This window comes from Battus philenor, unplaced genomic scaffold (genome assembly GCF_028537555.1).
Source record: "Battus philenor isolate CCGP_79_NKW_IND1 unplaced genomic scaffold, ilBatPhil1.0.hap1 SCAF_17, whole genome shotgun sequence".
NCBI classification, from domain to species: Eukaryota; Metazoa; Arthropoda; class Insecta; order Lepidoptera; family Papilionidae; genus Battus; species Battus philenor.
The window spans coordinates 7,954,341-7,973,678 of record NW_027181679.1 but is presented as its reverse complement, the minus strand read 5'-3'; the positions used below and the strand labels follow the sequence as shown (position 1 = coordinate 7,973,678).

At 33.3% G+C, this 19,338-nt stretch overlaps 3 protein-coding genes across 3 annotated transcripts; 1 reads left to right on the top strand and 2 right to left on the bottom strand.

The window, feature by feature from the left end:
* Positions 1-61: 61 nt before the first annotated feature.
* mRpL11 (mitochondrial ribosomal protein L11) lies at positions 62-2,545 on the top strand. The gene is made up of 4 exons (XM_068763341.1): positions 62-273; positions 372-561; positions 967-1,133; positions 1,949-2,545. The coding sequence occupies exons 1-4, from the start codon at positions 139-141 to the stop codon at positions 2,045-2,047; spliced, it is 591 nt and encodes a 196-aa protein (XP_068619442.1). The 5' UTR covers positions 62-138; the 3' UTR covers positions 2,048-2,545.
* On the bottom strand, positions 2,144-13,527 carry LOC137920097 (N-acylneuraminate-9-phosphatase). The gene is made up of 5 exons (XM_068763340.1): positions 13,329-13,527; positions 8,680-8,854; positions 4,849-4,933; positions 3,407-3,629; positions 2,144-3,315 (listed from the first exon to the last, which is right to left on the bottom strand). The coding sequence occupies exons 1-5, from the start codon at positions 13,431-13,433 to the stop codon at positions 3,148-3,150; spliced, it is 756 nt and encodes a 251-aa protein (XP_068619441.1). The 5' UTR covers positions 13,434-13,527; the 3' UTR covers positions 2,144-3,147.
* Neurochondrin (neurochondrin) lies at positions 10,583-13,265 on the bottom strand. The gene has a single exon (XM_068763339.1). The coding sequence runs from the start codon at positions 12,970-12,972 to the stop codon at positions 10,759-10,761; it is 2,214 nt and encodes a 737-aa protein (XP_068619440.1). The 5' UTR covers positions 12,973-13,265; the 3' UTR covers positions 10,583-10,758.
* Positions 13,528-19,338: the final 5,811 nt, after the last annotated feature.

The following is a 19,338-nucleotide window of genomic DNA, read 5'->3' as shown; positions in this document are numbered from 1 at the left end:
AATGTCAAAATGTATAGGCTTACAGATGTTTTTTTTTTAATAAACTGCGATAAAATGATAACATTTTGACGTTTACTTTAAAGGTTATGAAACAATAAAATCCGAATTAGAATAACAGAAACTTACTGCATTAAAATCATGTCTAAATCTGTCGCCAGATTAAAATCTATGAAAAAAGTGGCTGATAAAGTGGACCACTCATCTAAATTACGAACGAATATTCCAGCAGGAATGGCTGCTGCTGGTCCACCTTTGGGCCCTATGCTTGGACAGGTAAACACTTTGTTTAATAGTATTAAAAATTATTATTACAAAATTTTCGTACTTTACGTTAATTAATTTTCATTTAATTTAATACTTCAATTTTTCAGCGGAACATAAACATTGCAGCTTTTTGTAAAGATTTTAATGAACGTACTGCTAATATAAAGCCAGGCATACCTTTGCCTACTAGAGTAAAAGTAAATCCTGATCGGTCCTACCAGCTAATTATTCATCAACCTCCATCATCGTTTTTCATAAAACAGGCGGCTGGTGTGAGTCGCGGTGCTATGCTACCAGGTAAGTGTAAAACGAGCGTAAGCAAATAGCTTTCTCGATAATGAATTTAGGCTTTTTTTTTCACAAAATATAACAAGACACATAATTACCAAATTCGGCAACTGTTCCAACACTTCTTTGACAGGATATTTAGCAAGACTAAAAATACTGTCTAGACCTTAAAAGTGTTACTTTCAGACCTTTGTTGGCAATTGTAGTGAAAGCTGTGACCAAGAATGGTCACTTAGAGTGAAAATAATAGTAATGTCACTAGTTTTACAATGTTTGGATGGAAATTCTGCAGGAATATTTGATTTTTTATGAAAATTTCAAATTTATTAGTCTTTATCTGTTGATGTATCTTGATTGGTATTGTTTGCAACACATTTTTTATTCAAAGTGCCATAATTATTTGTATGTTTCTAGTAAAAGAGACTTGTGGAAAAATTACCTTAAAACATATTTATGAAATTGCAAAGATCAAATCACAGGACCCACCTCTTGAATGGAGATCACTGAAGGAAATTTGCACAATGCTTATAGCAACTGCAAGAACATGTGGTGTTGAAGTTGTAAAGGACTTGGATGCAAAGGTTTGTTAAAGTAGATAGATTTAAACAATAATAACAATAAATTGATACATTTTTATAAGGGTGTGTTGACAGCGTTTTAACCCATGTCCCTTTTTTGGGGCATTTTGTATGCAAAAGATAATGTTATAACAGAAATCTAACTCACTACCTGTGCCCTTTAGTAACTAGGCTACCACTGCTTATGTACATGTGATCATGTAATCCAACATACAGGACTTAAAAGAAACAAATAACTAACTGTGCAGCAAATTGGTAAGTAGAACTGGCAGTAGCCGGGCATCATTAAACAGATAGCTGCTGAGGCCATAAGATTTTGAAGTGAAGACTAAACAATCAAGGGCAGTTTACAATATCCATCTACAATATGATAGAAAACCTTGGAAAGATCAACAAAAAAAAGCAAATGCAAGCCACAATCCTATTGGAAACCTCCTTTAGAGGTCTATTTCCAGCAGTAGAAGCCTTTCTACTGAAATTGATGTTGAAGTGAATAAAACACAGGGCTTTATGTAGTTGGTAACAGAAACATACAATTGTTCATAAGTTATATGCAAATTTTTAAACATTATTAATTGTGATTACACTTTTTTGCTAAAAACTTAATATGTATAGTTGTAAAACACTTACTTGCCATAAGACTATAATTAATATTGTCTGCAGTACAGGGCTTTAGAGGGTTGACGCCAGATAAAATTCTACAATAATCGTTTTAAAATCTCATGTCAATCTCTTGACTTTAATTAATTTTGTCTGAGTTAAATTTAAAATTTAATGTGTATTTGTAATATACTATAAGTAATACATTTTTATTTAAGGAGTACGGAGAATTTCTTGAAGAAAGAAAACAAGTTATTGCAGATCAAAAGAAAATATTGCAAGAGAAACGAGAAGCAAAAATGTTAAGAACAGCATAGATAGTGTTTAGCGTAATTGTAAATAGTTAAATGTAGGTGTTATTAACAAAATTAAACTTCAGTAATAAAAAACATTCATAGTAAATATATGTTTTTATTAAAGCTGACACAAACAGTTTTAAATTTTCTGAGGTTCATAGTTTATTATGTCATTGTTATCTAAGCAATTGGATGTTATAATTTCTAACATTGTAACAAAAACATTTCAAAAGGACGAGGGTGAGACTAACAAGTTTAATTTACAATTTAACTAATAAGCTAAAGTAAAATTAAGATTCAACAACACTAATCACAACATGTGATAAAAATCTTTGATTATAGAACAGTATTTACAAGTATGATTTATTTATAACCTAAATAACTAATATTTACCCTCATTAATTACTTATTTTTTCCTTCTAAGTCATTAGTTATCACAAATTACAGTCTATAGACAAGATTACAACCCAAATAAAAATATGCATAGTATTAAAAAAATATTTTTATTCTTGCCTTTTTTCAAGAAAATGTAATACCCTTATTGTATCTTCTACAATGGATGTTTTTTATCGCTAATTTAACGCTAATATTATTCTGAATATGATTAACAAAGCATAGTAAAATAAAGTTTTAAATTCTTATACCTACTGGTAACAAAAAGGCAAGATTACATTGTGAGATTATTGAAACTACTATATACATAATTTATAAAAAATTGAATATTTATCTCTATTTTGTTGCTTGGAATTACTGTAAATGGCGTAGAACATGTACATTAACTAAAAAAAATTGTTTGTACTATAAATTAATTTTTGTACTTTGAATATAGTGTATTTCTGATGTTCCAAAGATTTTGGAATGTATGGCATACATAGTTTTGGTTTAAAGTTACTTGTATCAAGTATGTAACTTTTCAAACATTGTAATAAAGTTATTTATTAAACCAATGGTAGTATATATATCTAATGCAAAATATTTAAAAATAAACAAAACACCATCAAATATTTTTTTTACGTTTATATGCAAAAAATCAAAATACAAAAACTTCTTTTTTTTAGAAATAATAGGAAAAATTCATTATAAAAACTATACAATGAGCTATTAACCAGACTCTGATGGTGTCAACAAACATTGGTCATGTGAGCTGAACGCTTAAGTCTAGGTGAAGCTGGTAAAACTTCCGGTAGTTCTGTGACCTTATTGATGGTGAAGTCGGGTAGATCTGATTCCATTTCGCCCTTCTGCAGTGGAATCCATACTGTCCCTCCTAGTTCTGCTTCTTTACCACCCTAATGGAAAATCAATTATTTTCACATTACTTTCTTACATGAGCAGCATTCAACAATATGAAGATTATTTGAAAATTAGTTGAGTAATCACCTTAATATCTGTTTCCAGTTTATCACCAACCATGATACAGGTCCGGGCCTCAACATTCAGCAACTTGCAAGCTTCGAGAAAGATGTTCTGGTCAGGCTTCTCCCATGGCAGGTCTCCAGAGACCAGGACGCAGTCGAAGTAGTTGCGCAGATCTAGACGTTCGATCTTCTGCCACTGGGCTCGTGACGGCCCGTTCGTGATCAGACCGAGTAGATAATCCTCCCTGTGCCACATTTATCGACCAGCCTATTGTTATTCCATGGTGAATACCATGCTGAAACTCAGCACATGATATTATAACAAGACACAAATGACCTTGCACTACATACAATTAAACAGTGCAAGAACATTTTCATTATAATTGGTTAGGGATATTATTTAACATAACTATAAATTACATGCGGAAACCTTAAATTAATGGTGAAATGTTGATTGTATCCAATTACTAAAATAACTTTGTAATTCAAAGAGCATCAACATTACACAGTCTTACTTTAAAACATTTCATATCTATGGAGATGTTTTGTAATAAATTTAATTTTTGTCTTTTCCAATTAGTATGCTTATCAATATAATAATACAATTTATTGTACATCTAAACAATCTTTTAGATATAAAATGGAATCAATCCATTAACATCATTGAAATATAAGACATATAAAGTGAGGGGTAGAAAATATCTCCATAGTTATGGTGAAATTTTTGAGGCAATCATTACCTTCTTCTTGATGTACTTCCTCACATATATTACAAATACAATTCAATACCTAAGTGTTGCGCACGCAGCGCTCCAAGTTTAGTCACTCCTTGAGCAACAACAGAACTGTTGAAAAACAAGTCATTTATTAGCAACATGCGATTAAAGTCAAACCAAAAGAGTTGTATATGCATTTCTAATTATATACAAATAAGTTATTTGACTTTCAGAATATTTAAGAGAAAAAAAATAATGCTTTCACAACATATTGGTGTTGACTTTTTCATGATACATCAAAATGAGCGCCTAACGCACCGAAAACACAGTATTATGTGGCATGCAGATTCAAATGGATGATGAGATTCAACGAATTAATGATTATTTAAATATGTAAATCCTTGTATTATTGATTTTTAGAAAAGTAATACCACATAACACCATGCAATATTTTTGATAAACTTAATTTCTTAGATGATAAATTCTGAATGCATTCAAATGAAAATTGCATTTAAGAGTAATTTATAATCTTAGAATGAATGTGATGAGAAGGCAATGTCATTTGTAAAAATGAACAGTAAGTTTAAAAATTCTTTTTCACAAAGAAATTGCCAAGTAATGAAAGAGTATGAAGAAATATTTTGATGAAGAAAATACAAGTATTAATGTTTTAAAAGTGTCATTAAATATTTCTGCATAACATTAATGTATTTAATAGAGAATGAAGTATGACGTTGGATCAACATACCGTAATGTTTCTAATAGATGTATAACTTCCGGGGTCAGAGCTAAATATTGAAATCTCAATTTTAACCATTCGTCTGAAATGTTTTCTAAAACAAAAACAAATATAATGATATTAGTATCAGGGTCATAGGTCTGTAAACATATTCAAGGGTATGTATATTTATATATATATACCCTTGAAATCTATGTATGTATACCAAAATACTGACACAGAGAATTATAGAGATATTTTAGTGTCGTTTTAGCTTATAGACGCCCACTGCAAGGCATAGTAGGCCTCCAAATATTTGATATACATAATTGTCAAGCTTGTCAGGTGGCTGGCAGTCGCAGCGAGGTATTCCTTCGGAAACTTGCTTTTAAGCATCAATCATAAGTGACAATACAATCCTATATAATTAATGCACGAAGTGTGAATTACATAAGATTGTATTCCGGAAATGTAGCCCGCGACTTACGATTTCAAGTCTCAGTCCTCTTTACCTCTGGGCTATCACTGCTCAACATTTTACATAATAAATTCGACTTCGTTCGAATGGTCAAGTGATATTCTCTAGTAATATTACTCAAGACATTTACTAATTTCAAAACTTATTACATTACAAGTTATTTCTGACCAGGAACTGTATACAACGTGGCCGGCTTAATGCAATATGGACCTTAAATATTAAGCTTTAAATTATAATTTCGTGAAACTTATTCCGGATGAAAAACCGTTAATTATTTATGAGCCGTTGGTAAACTGGATGTTATTTGCGTAAGTACAGTTTTATTGCAACAGCGAAACATTTACCAAAGCTTTTTCTTTTTAGTTCATTCAGTTCCTAATACATTAAGTAAATCCTATAACACTTTTGAATTATTTTTGTAGCAAAACAGCGATGACACATAAGCCATTACTCATGTTAGTGTCTTTTTATTAATCGTATATATTAAGCGAATGCATTGACGTATTTGAAGTATGCTGGCGAAAATAACTACGCATCCCACAGACAGCGTACTGAAGTAACATATCCATACTCGAAGAATTGAAGATTGATAAGAAATAGAGGCTCTCAATCATTTGAGGGTCAAGGGAGGGTCTACAGCGTTCTTCGGATACATCGCCCGAAAACCTGGCGAAAAGTCGGCCGCAAGAGACCAAGGGGTGTATACCTCTCTGCTGACCAAATCACCACTAGTTGTGCAGATGGAGGAACATAGTAAGAGATATAATCATTGCATAATTGAAGTCACGATCCTCAGCATTAAGGAAAAGACGTAAGAAGGGGAGGAACATCTATACACATTGCTATATAGTTCAGTTATTTGCATCTAATTCGTTTGCGTAATGCGCAAAGTTCCAATTGCGGTAATTCGCAAGGTGACGGGATCAAAAATCAATTTGGTCAAAATGACAAATCGCCAACGATTTGATTGGTTACGTGACATGGCTAGGCCAGACAATGAAGACACAATTCATTTTTAACACGAACAAACTATAGCGAACAACCACCCACACTCTACGAAATAGTTGTTTGCGCAGTAGTGACTCACAGCAAAAATTGATGTACAAAAATTCCTAATTAGGTGTCTTCATCAACGGAGATCAACAAGCTTCATTTGGAACAGAGTATATAATAGGAAATTAGTAATAGATGCATGGAAAGAGAAATCGAGGTTTGCGATAAGACCGGCTTTTGTACATCATTTATTGGTTACTAGATACGGGGGTATCCGTCCGCTTCGCGAACGTAATCAACGCTCACGCGATTCTCTGACAAATGGAATTGTAAAAAACCTTTATTATCCGTTCTTAGCTGACTTATACTCTGTGAAACGAATATTCCTAAATCTCCAAGTCAAGTGATTCAAAAGATTTCGTGTTCTGTTAGTGCACAAATAGAAATGTCATATTTAGGTTTTATCTGATTTGTTTACGTGTCCTGTTGATGTACAATAGAGGGTAAATAAATAAATAGATTAATGTTACTGAAATGGTAGCAAATGATTGCAGCTGCCGTTCGTACTGTGTGTAAAATCAGAAAAGTCATTAAAATGCACCACATGATTCCGCGTTCGGCAACATGCCAAGTCTAAAAACAAAATATACGCGATTTAAGTGGTCTAATAGTTGCGAGTCATTTTACTGTTGGAAGAGAAAGTCACATTGGGTTTAAGTAGTTTCGGAATCCCCAATAAAAAACGAGGGCCCTTTGATAAATCTGCGACTATTCTAATCTATATTAGACTATTCCCTCGCAGTAACTGTAAATGTAAAACTACAGCCGTCAACCACCCTCTATTAATAGGATACTGTCGAGTTTTAAGAAAGTGGCATAATTTAGTTAGCTCGTGTATTTTTGTGATCGTAGGTTGCGATTTAGAATCCTGGGATACAATCACACAGTTAACACTTGTGCATGTGCATTACTTATATAGGATCGCTACTACACACAAACAATCACGTTCCAGAGGATGAGCCAGCGTCGCCTGCAACTATAATACCGCACTTCGACCGCCAACCTGTCTGCCTAGTGTGGCGATTATGGTATATCGATAGCATAGCTCTGCCTCGCAGTCGGAACTCGACACAATCAACATTAATGGTTTAGATTAAAATTTATTTACCCATAAATTATTTTTATTCAAATAGTCACGGAGTTTACGTACTAATAATTGATGTCGTATAGTAATAATAGTATTATTCCTAGACAATATTTATCTAAGCAGTGGTTGCCTAACGGAAGAGGACAGAGACTTGCGATCATAGGCCGCGGGTTCGATTCCTGGGATACAATCTTATATAATTCACACTCTGTGTAACAATTACCCTTGCCTGCCAAGCTAGGCGATTATGGCCTATGCCTTAGACACCGAAAGACCGGGTCCCCGCGGATTTAAACAGTGCGAATTCTCTATTTGTAGGAGACCCTCACTGAGAGGTCTAGGTATAGGTCCTTGTGATAAGATCCTTGTAATACTCTTAACATTACGTTGCATTACTATTTATGCTCATTACTGCCAACTGATAAGTATGCAAAGGCACTTTCACACACGTAAAACAAATAAAATGATATTTTTATAGATTTTAACGAAATAAAAAATACCATAATTTAAACACTATGAAGCTCCGCAGACGATGCAATATTTGAAAATGCCCTAGACAAAAATTTTAAAAATCTGTTTAATTACCGTTTCCCACCGATCTTATAGGAAATCTGTAGAGTCCCATATCCAACAATAAAAATCTACAGATAAAATTATGTTTTATACGTCATCATTTAAGTCGTAGTATACAATAGCTATATGTATATTACAGAAGTAATGTTGATTAATTATTTTAAACATTATTATATTAAACAGGTTGATTAATAACAGGTGTAAACATTTTAAAGGGATGAAAGTACAAGTAATTTACTGCAAATTAATGTATGGTATCCAAAAACAAATGGTTTCAAGAATAATGGAATAAAGGTTTTTAAAGTTCGGATTACTACATATTAAAATTATTACTATCGGTCCTTGCAGACTTGTACTACCGGAAGCTATTTGCCTGTCGTATTCCAATAGAATTTATAATATTTCATTTTATATAGGCGATTGAAAATATGTATAAAAGCTTTAAAGCTTTTCATTGACGAACTATACATTCTATTGTCTCATGTGAGGTTTTTGCTGTTAGCCTGGCGGCTTTTAGGGCTTTCGGAAACGAGTTCACGGAACGGAGAGTTCCGTGAACTATAACTATACATTCACCTTTTTGAAGCTTTTATATTTATAACCAATCAACATATGATTTGTTGGTCGTTATATATTTTAATTATGAATTTTCTTCTTAAAAAATACTTACTAGCGATATGCCTATAGTTCTTAGGCAGGGAATTACGCCATAAATGAGCAGGCCATTCATCGAGTGCGTAAGACTCATCGTCTGGTTGTGCTCGGAAACTCCGCAGGAAGGCATTTGCGCTTTCCGCTGCTACCTCGTGGGGCAGTCCGTATTGCTGATGTAATATCTCCACCAACTATAAATAATTAGTTACTATTGAAAACCTATGAATACAGTAGAACAAGGATCTCAAAGTCAAAAGTTAACTTCGGCCAAACAAATAATTCGTGATTTTACGCGGGACGGTAAACAAATCCGGTCATCTTAATCTATTGTTAATGATACAATAATGTGGTGCTCTATTCCATTAGTATAATTAAGTGATATATTTCGAGAAATAATTAGTAAGTCTTATAACATAACCAGAAATAGCAATTAGTAATGAAACTATGATTTACTCGCTATACAAGATTATTTTTATGAATCATTAAAATTTTACAATTTGTATATATTCCTATTAATATTAGAAACACACGTCCTCCTGCAAACTTTGGCATGTTTCCTAGAACCAACATTGAATATATAAATAAATTTGAAGAAGCCACCATCAATTCAGTTTTCAGGATTGATTCACAATTGAGTTTATAATATTATATGGGGAAAAACTTGATTTTATATCAAAATTGGCGATATATGGCGATAAGTATCTTTTTCAAAAATGGCGACCATTTTATCTGGCGCGTCATCATTTATTTTATTTGGGCGCGACAAGAGCGAGGTGTCTGACATTAAAATTCCCGAATTCAAAATGTTTAAATCAACTTTATGCGAGTAGCACTGATGCTGCAGAAGTCTATAGACGTCTCAAATTATATTTCGTCTTATGTCGCACCTTTTCTTTTTTGAAATAATTTGTGATCATTATTTTGAAATATAAATACATGCATTAGACTTAAAGAAAACAATTTAAAAAAGAGCTCCTTTTACTAACTTTTTCCAATTGCATTTTTTATTGACATCAAAAACAGCCAGATACAAATAGTGCAGTCAAAGAGATATTATGATGATATACTATTTGCGAAGAATTTCCCCCTATCTTTTATAAGACAATTTTGCCGTTATAAGTATATCAAAAGTTATTTTGCTAATAAATTTCCACCCCATAATATAAATAGTTATAATATAGTAATAAATAGTTTCTGAATAACTAAAATCTAAATGTTCCAGAAAAGTCGTAGTCAAGTTTGAGTGCCGGAAAAACTCAATGTGGCCAATTAAATGTCTTACTGAGAATGTGTAAGGAAGTGTCTGTTACAGTCAGGAATAGCATAGGGTTAATGAACTGAATGCACGCCGTCCTCGTTCACTCACCTGTTATTATTTGGCAGTTTTTCAAATGAAATCGGATATTGACAGCAGTGCATACATATGAATTAGTTTTTGAGTAAATAATAAAAATCTTATTGTATAAATGATGACATTTAATGATATTGTTATCATTATAAGTCACCATTTATACCAGTGCTCCCCGCAACCTTTTCTCATATACGTCACACTAAAATCTTTCCGAGTATTTCGCGGCACGACGAATGCTAAATTCGAGAGACGAGTGAACGCGACGTGCCATTGTCTCAAATACAAAGTATGTATAATGAAAATTTGTAAAATTTCAATTTATTCATTTTCATTTTTACTGCCGCACTTTGGTATCCGACCTACGGGACATCGGTAGCAGAGCACTTAAATTATAATGATGATGATTTGTCGACTTTTGTGTTTTAGTAAAATGACTTTGATAAAAATTATATAACAATAATAAAAAGAAACAATGTTCCCTTACACAAAAAAATTTATGTGGTGCATTTGAGGGATTCAAAAGTTAAAAAATATATTTCACATATTTCTCAAATCATTTATTAAGTAGATGTTAACAATTTACATGTAACACAGTGAATTAACAGTTCATACTTACATTATTTACAATAATGATTAAAAAACTTTTTGATAAACCATTAAATAAGAACAACAAGTACAATATGCCTCAAAAATAATGAAATTTAAAATGATCTAACACTTGAAATTTTCCTTTTTTTTTTATATTTAATCTCCAAACAGTTTTTTTCCCAAATCCATTAATCGATGATTTCTGCACATTTTAAGGGCTCCACCTTTCTTGAGCACAGGTATAACACTTTCATTAGAATCAACCAATCTGCAGAGAAAATCTTCAAATGCAGATTTGACATTAGGTGGCAAAGTACCAACTTTGACCTTCGTAAGCATTTCAGTAATGCCTTCAGCCCAACCACTTTCAATTGCAAATTCGGAAATCCAAGGTATTATAGTGAGAACTCCACTCATTGTTTGCATACCCAAAAACCACAAATCAGCAATTTCATTCCAATTTTCTTTGTAGGCCATTGATACGACTAGTGCATTGGGGTCATTTGATTCATCAACATTGTATGCATCCCACAAAAATCTGATAGTGGATTGAATGTATCTACAAATTGAGAAGTCATTTTTCTTGACTTTGCTGCTTAGTTGTTTTAATAACAACAATCCTAATACTGCCAAGTGCCCGTGTAAAACTAGGTTTTCAGGTATGTTCTTCAGTTCAGGTAAATTGTTAAAGATGAACTTTAAAAGTGTATTGAACAACATACTGTTTTCAACAACTTTAGGGGCTAAAACTGTAAGGTTCATGAATATATTGCAGAGGCTAACCATAGCAGCTCTTGAGTCTTTCATGTCATCTAAAACTCTGGGATCCAATTCTGGCTCTGGTTGTGTCCTAACTTTTCCCCTTTCCGATTTTGGAATAGGTGGTTTCTTGTAATGAACAATGGACCAGTGAAAGTTCATGGCTTCATAGAGAATGTCTTCCTGCTTTAAGTTAAGTACTATGTCTCTTGCTTTGTCCTCTACAACCAGGTGACACAAAGCAGGAAGCATTAAACGTAACAGATCTATTTGCCCCATAAGACTTATGTCAGTGTCCATTGGTTCTCCTTCAGACTTGGTCTTTTCTGCTAGTTTTCGTGCTCTATATGCATGGAAAGAATCATTAGCAAGTGAGAACATAAATGGCATTAGGGTGTAGATTTGTTCTCTCATTGCAGTGGTTTCTTGAGCAATCCATGCAACTAAAACCCTAACCATAGCACATACAAAAACTTTCTCAGAGTCAGAAAGTTTATCTCTGTTTTTGTCATTAGAAACTTTAGTCAAAATTGAAACAACAGCATTAAATGCACCCTTGAGACTAGTGTATACAGACTGCTTCTCCCTTTGTTCCAAATCTAACTGATCGGTGGCCATATAATTGATTGATATCTCTAGTACTATAAAGCAAGCTGTCACTAATTCTGCATTGGCATATGCTTGTTTAAAACTTCTATCTTCAAGTTGCATTCTAACTTCAATAGCACACAACTGTAAAAGCAATAGGAAGAATTTCTTTGGATTTTCTTCATCATTAAAAGTCCACTCAACTCCAAGTAATTCAATTATATTAGCAGCTAGTTTGAGTGCTGGATCTCTCTGATTCTTTCCAATTTTACTGGTGAGTATATCATGTAGTGCCTTGTAAATACTCTGTGGCCAAGTTTCATCTGCTGCACCTGGCAATACTGTAAATTTGTTACAACTGTATAGAAGAGCACTGAGTATAGTAGCTAATTCAAATTTCCTTTCAGACTGATCAGTGGCAAAATCTAAAGCAATCTTATTAACAAGTGCATGAAAAGGTTTAGGGTCAGTGCCCCATGCAGAAGGGCCATACCGACTAACAAGTTTCACAAGAATATTGAGTGCTTCATCAGTTTGAAAACTCTGATGGGAATAAATTTCTGACATTTTTGTGATTGCACCTACTTCTATTAGTGCTTTTTGACCCGCCTCCTGCTCTGCAATACACTGCAGACAAGTGTATGCTTCACTAATAATAATGAGGTTATCATCATAATCTTCATTGTCTGATGTTTGCACAATTTCTAAGAACACTGGTACATTTGCAAGCATTTCTGGATGAGTTGCAAGCTCTGGTTCATTGCAGAAGGTGGTAAGAATTGAAAGTGCAACTGATTTATACACGGAAGGCGGGCAATCATCTTCAACGTTGTTACTAGTTAACAATTTCTTCAAGAATTTGAATCCAATGGCTTCGAACAAGGCTTTTTTCGCTTGAGAATTACAGTCCTTTCCTTTCACCAATTTCGTTACCATGAAAAGTGCTGCGAATTTTTCAGTATCACTTTTCGCTGACTTTAGTATGAGAATGCATTTTTTGATTGGCTCCGATATGTCACCCATTGTCACAAATTGCAGGAAACGGTCACGGAACGCAACAGATCGCGCTTTACTGAGACCAGCAAGGAGCAGTTGAATCGACCGAACACCGTCTACATCACGTTTATAATTAGCGCGAGTTCTCTTCCAAAATATCTAAATCTGACCGTCTAGCGCACGTTCTCCAACTACGAAAATACTATTTATAACACACTGGAGCGCGAACATTTAACACGCGGATTACAAGCAGGCGAAGTAATGTATAGAGGATATCAACGACGTAGAAACTCGCGATGACAGCGCGCGCAGCGTTGATTCGGTTTTAACTTCCATGACCGTGGCAATGTCACTATTAATTTTTCTTAAAGATAAATACAAACCTTATTACATGTTCGGCTATCTCCTTTCCTTGTTTGTATCAATGTATTGTCTAAATCAAAAAATATTGCAGAAACATCACAATTTTCTTGGTAAACAGAATTCATTTTTAGAAATATATTGATTAAATGAAGTTACTAGTAACCTTACGAATTGGTTGCGTCAATCACTCACTTGTTTCTTGTCCTCGAATAACACTCGTTTACTCCCTCTCCCAGTAATAAATGTAGTTAAAATTTTCCATGAAGTACACCTAATAAACTAAATTTAACGCCATCTTGTAATTGAAATAAAAAACATGTCCTATCCGTCCTTGATGTAAAAATGTAGTAACTGTAGCATTTACTAGATGGCGACGTAATAAAAGTAAAGCAAAATAAATACGAGTTATTATATATTGCGTATAGGAAATGTTAAAGTAATTTAGCGTGAACTTGTTTTATGTTATTTTGTTGTTCGATGAATAAAATGCTATTCCATTTAATAACATACGTCGCAGTATATTTATAAATGTAAAGTGTACATGTCAAATTTTCTTTTTAACAATGTTTCATATATTTAATACAATAGCGTTAATTACCTGTCGGTTGACTAGTAATGTGTATTTAATAAATTACTTAGTTTGGCCATAAATACTGTTATAATTTAAAATAAACAAAATATTACTTTTGAATTTGGAATTTGTCATTTGTAAATGACTGCTCATTGTTTTTTCTTATTTTCCTGCTAATATATTGTAAAATATTTTGTGATGTTAAAATGGAGTAGAGCCATAAAAAGAATCGAATAATTAATTAGTCATATGTTTGTGTATGGGGCTATTGATTTGCACAATAAAACCTCTGTTTATGACAGAAAAAGATCTCACCGTACACGTAGTGTTCTCAAGAAAAAAGTAATCAAACCAGGAAGGGAAGGAATTCGTAGAAATCCTGTCCGAAAGCAAAAAAATTATCTCGGGAGATAAAGATAGCACCTAGAACCATGTCGCATTTTAAAAAACATCATTTGGACGTGCAGCCTTTATGCGTGCGCAATGCGCATTTCCGAACTGATAATTTAAAAATGAATTGTGTGGTAAACTCAAAATAACTACTTAATCGGTACGCATAAGGAGGTCACAGAAATTTTTTTTACGGATGGGAAAATGTTTACAATTGTGCAATATTTTAACAAAATGAACGTATTTATCTTTAAAGCTTTTAAAAAAGCTTCCCAAATAGTAGGCTGAGTACGTGGGCATTATTCAACTTCAGTGATGGTTTGGAGTGACTGTGCTATATTTTTGTAAAAGAGGTATCAAAACATTGGCACAAATGTATCGAGATACCATTCTTAAGATGATAGTTAAGTCCCTTAACAACATCATGTCAATCAATAACCAAGAATGGTCCTTTCAATAAGACTCGGCGTCGGGTCATAAACCTTGGTCCACATAATCGTCGTCAGAAATGAACGTTCCAGACTTCACCAGAGCTGAAGACTAGCCGTCATCTAGTCCTGGTCTTAATCCTCTGGATTATGATTTGTGGTCAGTTTTAGAGAATAAGGTTTGCTGTAAACGCTATGAATTTTCCCATAGATAGAGTGCATGCTGCTATTGATAACTGGCCTCAAACTTTAAAGGACTGTATTGCAGCCAATGGAAACCCTTTCGGATAAGGTTTATATGTTTTTAATGGTTTTTTATTATTGTATTAAACTAACACTGCAATAGTAATAAATGTTACGTACATAAAAAAAATTGCTTTTGTTTGTAACAATATTTATGGCAAACTTAAATGCTGTATGCATATAACATATAGTTACTTTTTTATAACATTTGTTTGAATTTATAGAATTGTTTTTAAAATTAAATGTATGACCGTCTTTTATAACCGTGCTATGAATACGATACATATTGCTTTTCCAAACCTACGAGTATGTGAATTAATAAATACATCCATTGTTTCCTCGAATAGAAGCACAATCAATGAATAGACGATAGGGTAGTACGCGAGTGCTTGTGGCATTTTCATTAACTTACCGATTGCTCCTTTTCGTACAGAGTTATTACACCGCGTTCAGTAACACAAAATACCTCGTATTTATATTATATTTTTGGCATGTGATGTATGTCAAATTTATTTATTTACAAATATATTTCAATTTTCTATGAGCAATTATCGGAATATAAAAGTTGAGTTAATTTTTATATTGTCTTTGTTTATTTAGAAAAAATAAAAATTAAAAATTTACACAAGTCAGTGGTCATCGTATGATATTTGTAACAAATTTAACTAAGGTAAGTTGGTTCGATGAAGAATCAGTAGATGTTCAATTTGATTTTAGGAACGACCTAGTAGTAAAAGATTATAGAAAACAACGGAGTAATTTAAATCGATAATTCAAACACCTTTTCTGCTAGGACATAAGTATTGTATGACGGAAGAGACCAGTTTCGTCACAAGTCACATATTCTTCGGATTTTTGGTCTAAAGTGGCACTGATCTTCTTGCAATTGAAAACCATCGCCCTCTGTGATCTGCAGCGATGAATATAATGTATCTGCACCCGTTTGTCGAAACTTAGAAATATATGCGCGAACTATTTTGTGAAAACATTTTACACTTTTCTAGTGTTTTTTTTTATTTCTTATAAAGAAATGTTACTCTGGACAATTTTTTATTACCTATGTTCCTTTACCATCTTTATTTTTTACTTTATATATCTTTACCGCAATGTCTGAAGACGAAGGTCATTGAATAGTGTGCTGGTGATGACATGCGGATCTGAGACATGGTCGTTTACGTTGGACGTTATTAGAAGGCTCAGCGAGCATAGCTTTTACCATTGCTTTCTGGGTGAGTGGACTATGCTCGAAGCTTGGCTACGGGATTGAATAGAAATGAGGAGATCTGTTGAAGAACCAAGGGTAGCTGAGAGAATTGCTTGTCTGAAGTAGGAGTAGGAGTGGCACATTGTCGGTTGACGGCCGTTGGGGCCCAAAGGAAAGACTACGAGCCGATAGATGCGAAGTGGGTAGGCCTCCCAATAGTGTACCAATGAAATAGTTAAGGTCGTTAAGTCCCTGAATGCGAGCAGCCTAAGACCAGTCGATCAGGCTATCTTTAGTCGCGATTATTATATATGCTTGTATGGTCTATAATATCTATCATTTTCTGTATATTTGGTAATAAATAAAAACGTTAATTTTGTATCAGTGTATAAAACGGGATAATATATCACTCGGAAATTTAAACGAAAAGGCGAAGCGCGTTCAGTATGTACGTAGGTGTTCACATTTGAATTTCATGAGGAAAAGTTGCCCAATTCGTTTACACCATATTAGACCAGAAATCAGTATCATCGTATGTATGAACTTTAATTTTAGAGTTACATGTTATTCTGGCATATAAACTATTAAAATTTATTCTTTGACATTTTGGTACCTATATTTTTTTGGTAGGAAATATGTGTAATGTACGTAGATTTTAAATAAAAATAACGTTTATGGTGTTCGTTTTAATCTCACTAAATGTGTATTTATTTGTTATCATAATAGTATTTTTAATATTTTTTCAGGCATCCTACGATGAGAACACGACGTGTGTCTTTGAATAATACTAAATTATTACTTCAACAATAGCAGGTGAATGCGATACTTGTATATAAATGGTTTTAAAAGAATAAAAATAATAATGTACAGTAACCTTATTTATACTCTAATTTATCAACAATCTAATTTCCACGATTCACATATTATAAGAATCAAAAATGTTGGCGGGCGTGTGGACTGTATAAACGGCTCAAATAAATGAAAATGGTGGTGGTAATTTAATTATAATTTTACAAAACTAGGTAACAGTAAAATAATACTTAACAATAGACAGACAGAACAAACGAACAAGCAAAAATGCATCGCGACACAAACTCAATATAAAATGTCAATTTATTAAGTATAAAAAAAAACAAATAAAAATATGAAGTGATTTTAGTGACCGAGTATGTCGCCAAAATTCGCTGTGCCGTTAGGATTTTGGAGTGCAGATCAGGAACAGCAATCGCATCGTTTTCGGTTACTAAACCATTTTATTTGATATGCAATATTTAAATGAAACAACAATTTAAGCTAAATGCTTAAGACAAATTAGAATATATGAACAGATAGCTATTACAAAATATCAAGTTCTAAATCAATAACACAAGAAATTACTGCGACACCCAAAGTCGGTAAGGGACTGATATTTTGAGTCTTGTAGGGGCAAAAATACGCCATCGTCAGCGGCGCATCGAAAAGGGGAATTCCATTGAAATAAAATTGTTCATTTACGTCGTTATATATAAGGACGAATCTCGAATGTATATACACACTTCTTCGGACTTTCTGTTGTTATTACATTTTGGACATACCGACCGTAGGAACAATCCCACAGTCTCATAAGTACAGATTGATAATATAAGTCGAAGTGGTATAAGGCAGCAAAACCACCATATTGCATAGTAAAGGTGGTCGTATAAACTCCAAGATTCTGTGGAGTGGAGACCACGGTCCAGCAAACGCAGTTTAGGACGTCCATCTATAAAGTGGACGTACGATATCATTGAGCACGTCGGCAGACGCTGGATGCAGTCTACATCCTTCTGTTCCTAATCTATAGGAGAGAAAAATGTCTAACAGTGGATGTTCTAAGCTTGAAATTATGATTATATCTTTAAGTTAGGCTGTGTAATGTTTAATAATGTTTTAAAATAATAATTTATTAATTAGTCTTGGTATAAATTGCTTGTATAATGCTTTCAATAATAATATAACAAGAGTTCGTAGAAAGCTAGGTGAACAGGAGGCGACAGTCCGACAACATTAGTAACTTTGTCCTGATCGAGTGACCGTGTTTTGTGTTAATCGTGTTACGTATAAATTGAGTTCGCGTTGAAACCGTAATCTTCAAAACTTGTTCGTAACAAGATTTTGAATTTAAACAGTTATGGCATTGCTCTTAGTAAGAACGGTAATCATATTATGGAGGGTAGAGCGCATATTTCGACACGTATCAACCGTTTCGACTTACTCTGATCCGCTCAGCCTGAGTATGGAGTGTTCTGCTGGCTTCCTTATATTTCTATAATATTTTTTTTAATAAATGTCCCATTCAGCGTGTCATTTAATAACACGAAAAAAAACAGGTTGATTAAAAAGTTTTTGGATAAATGAGAAATAAACCCAGTATAATTTTTGGGATACGATAAGAACATATTGAATTGTTTTTTTTTTTAAATCAACAATCGAACAATTTTCCTAATCGGGGATGATGAGGTTGCATGTTGGAATCAACTATATCTTTGTAGTCATAACCAGCACTACACAAATTTATTCCTTGTAATACAGACTTGAGCTTTGTTGATGTCCCGAAGGAATGTTTTCATAATGCCATTATTGGTCATATAAAAAGTCATATACTACGCAAGCTTTGTTAATAGTCCGTTCTTTCGAAATTCTTATTATTTACATAGGATCATTTACAGAGACCACTTGTATAAGTTAATAGAAAAATGCCAGAAAAAGAATAATTTGATAAGAACTGGAAGAACGCGCTTCGATTATGTTATATCCCCATAGATGTTTTTGGGGGAAGCCAATGCCTAGCAATAGGTGTCTTATGCACGGAGACCAGATTATAACATATATCGACTATGTACCGTCATAATGATGTCCTCACTAACTTTTTTCTATGCGAATCTCTAGCTTTAATTTAGATAGCACGAATAGCTTCGTTTTGCAGCTTTTAAATTATTTCATTTGTCAGCTGCATTACCTCAGAGAAATAGCCCATAGGATATGATTCAGTGTGAAATAACTAAAATAGAATAATCGAACTGTGCTAGCGTCTGTCAATGGAACGAATTTTTTATTGCATAGTATATTCTGGAACAGAGCTAGTTCGATAAATCACAAATATATATAAATATTGCACATCGACCTTTGAAAAGAGACAATCGGCTAATTTCGGATTCGTAGAGCATTATCTCTGT

Coding starts and splice junctions, on each gene's coding strand:
- LOC137920097 (XM_068763340.1), bottom strand. CDS start 13,433: ATGAATTCTGTTTACCAAGAAAATTGTGATGTTTCTGCAATATTTTTT. Junction 8,855..13,328: donor ATAGCCGAACATGTAATAAG/GTTTGTATTTAT, acceptor AATTATTTATAG/TTGGTGGAGATATTACATCA. Junction 3,630..4,848: donor CATCTATTAGAAACATTACG/GTATGTTGATCC, acceptor AATGTGGCACAG/GGAGGATTATCTACTCGGTC.
- mRpL11 (XM_068763341.1), top strand. CDS start 139: ATGTCTAAATCTGTCGCCAGATTAAAATCTATGAAAAAAGTGGCTGAT. Junction 274..371: donor TGGGCCCTATGCTTGGACAG/GTAAACACTTTG, acceptor TCAATTTTTCAG/CGGAACATAAACATTGCAGC. Junction 562..966: donor TCGCGGTGCTATGCTACCAG/GTAAGTGTAAAA, acceptor GTATGTTTCTAG/TAAAAGAGACTTGTGGAAAA.
- Neurochondrin (XM_068763339.1), bottom strand. CDS start 12,972: ATGGGTGACATATCGGAGCCAATCAAAAAATGCATTCTCATACTAAAG.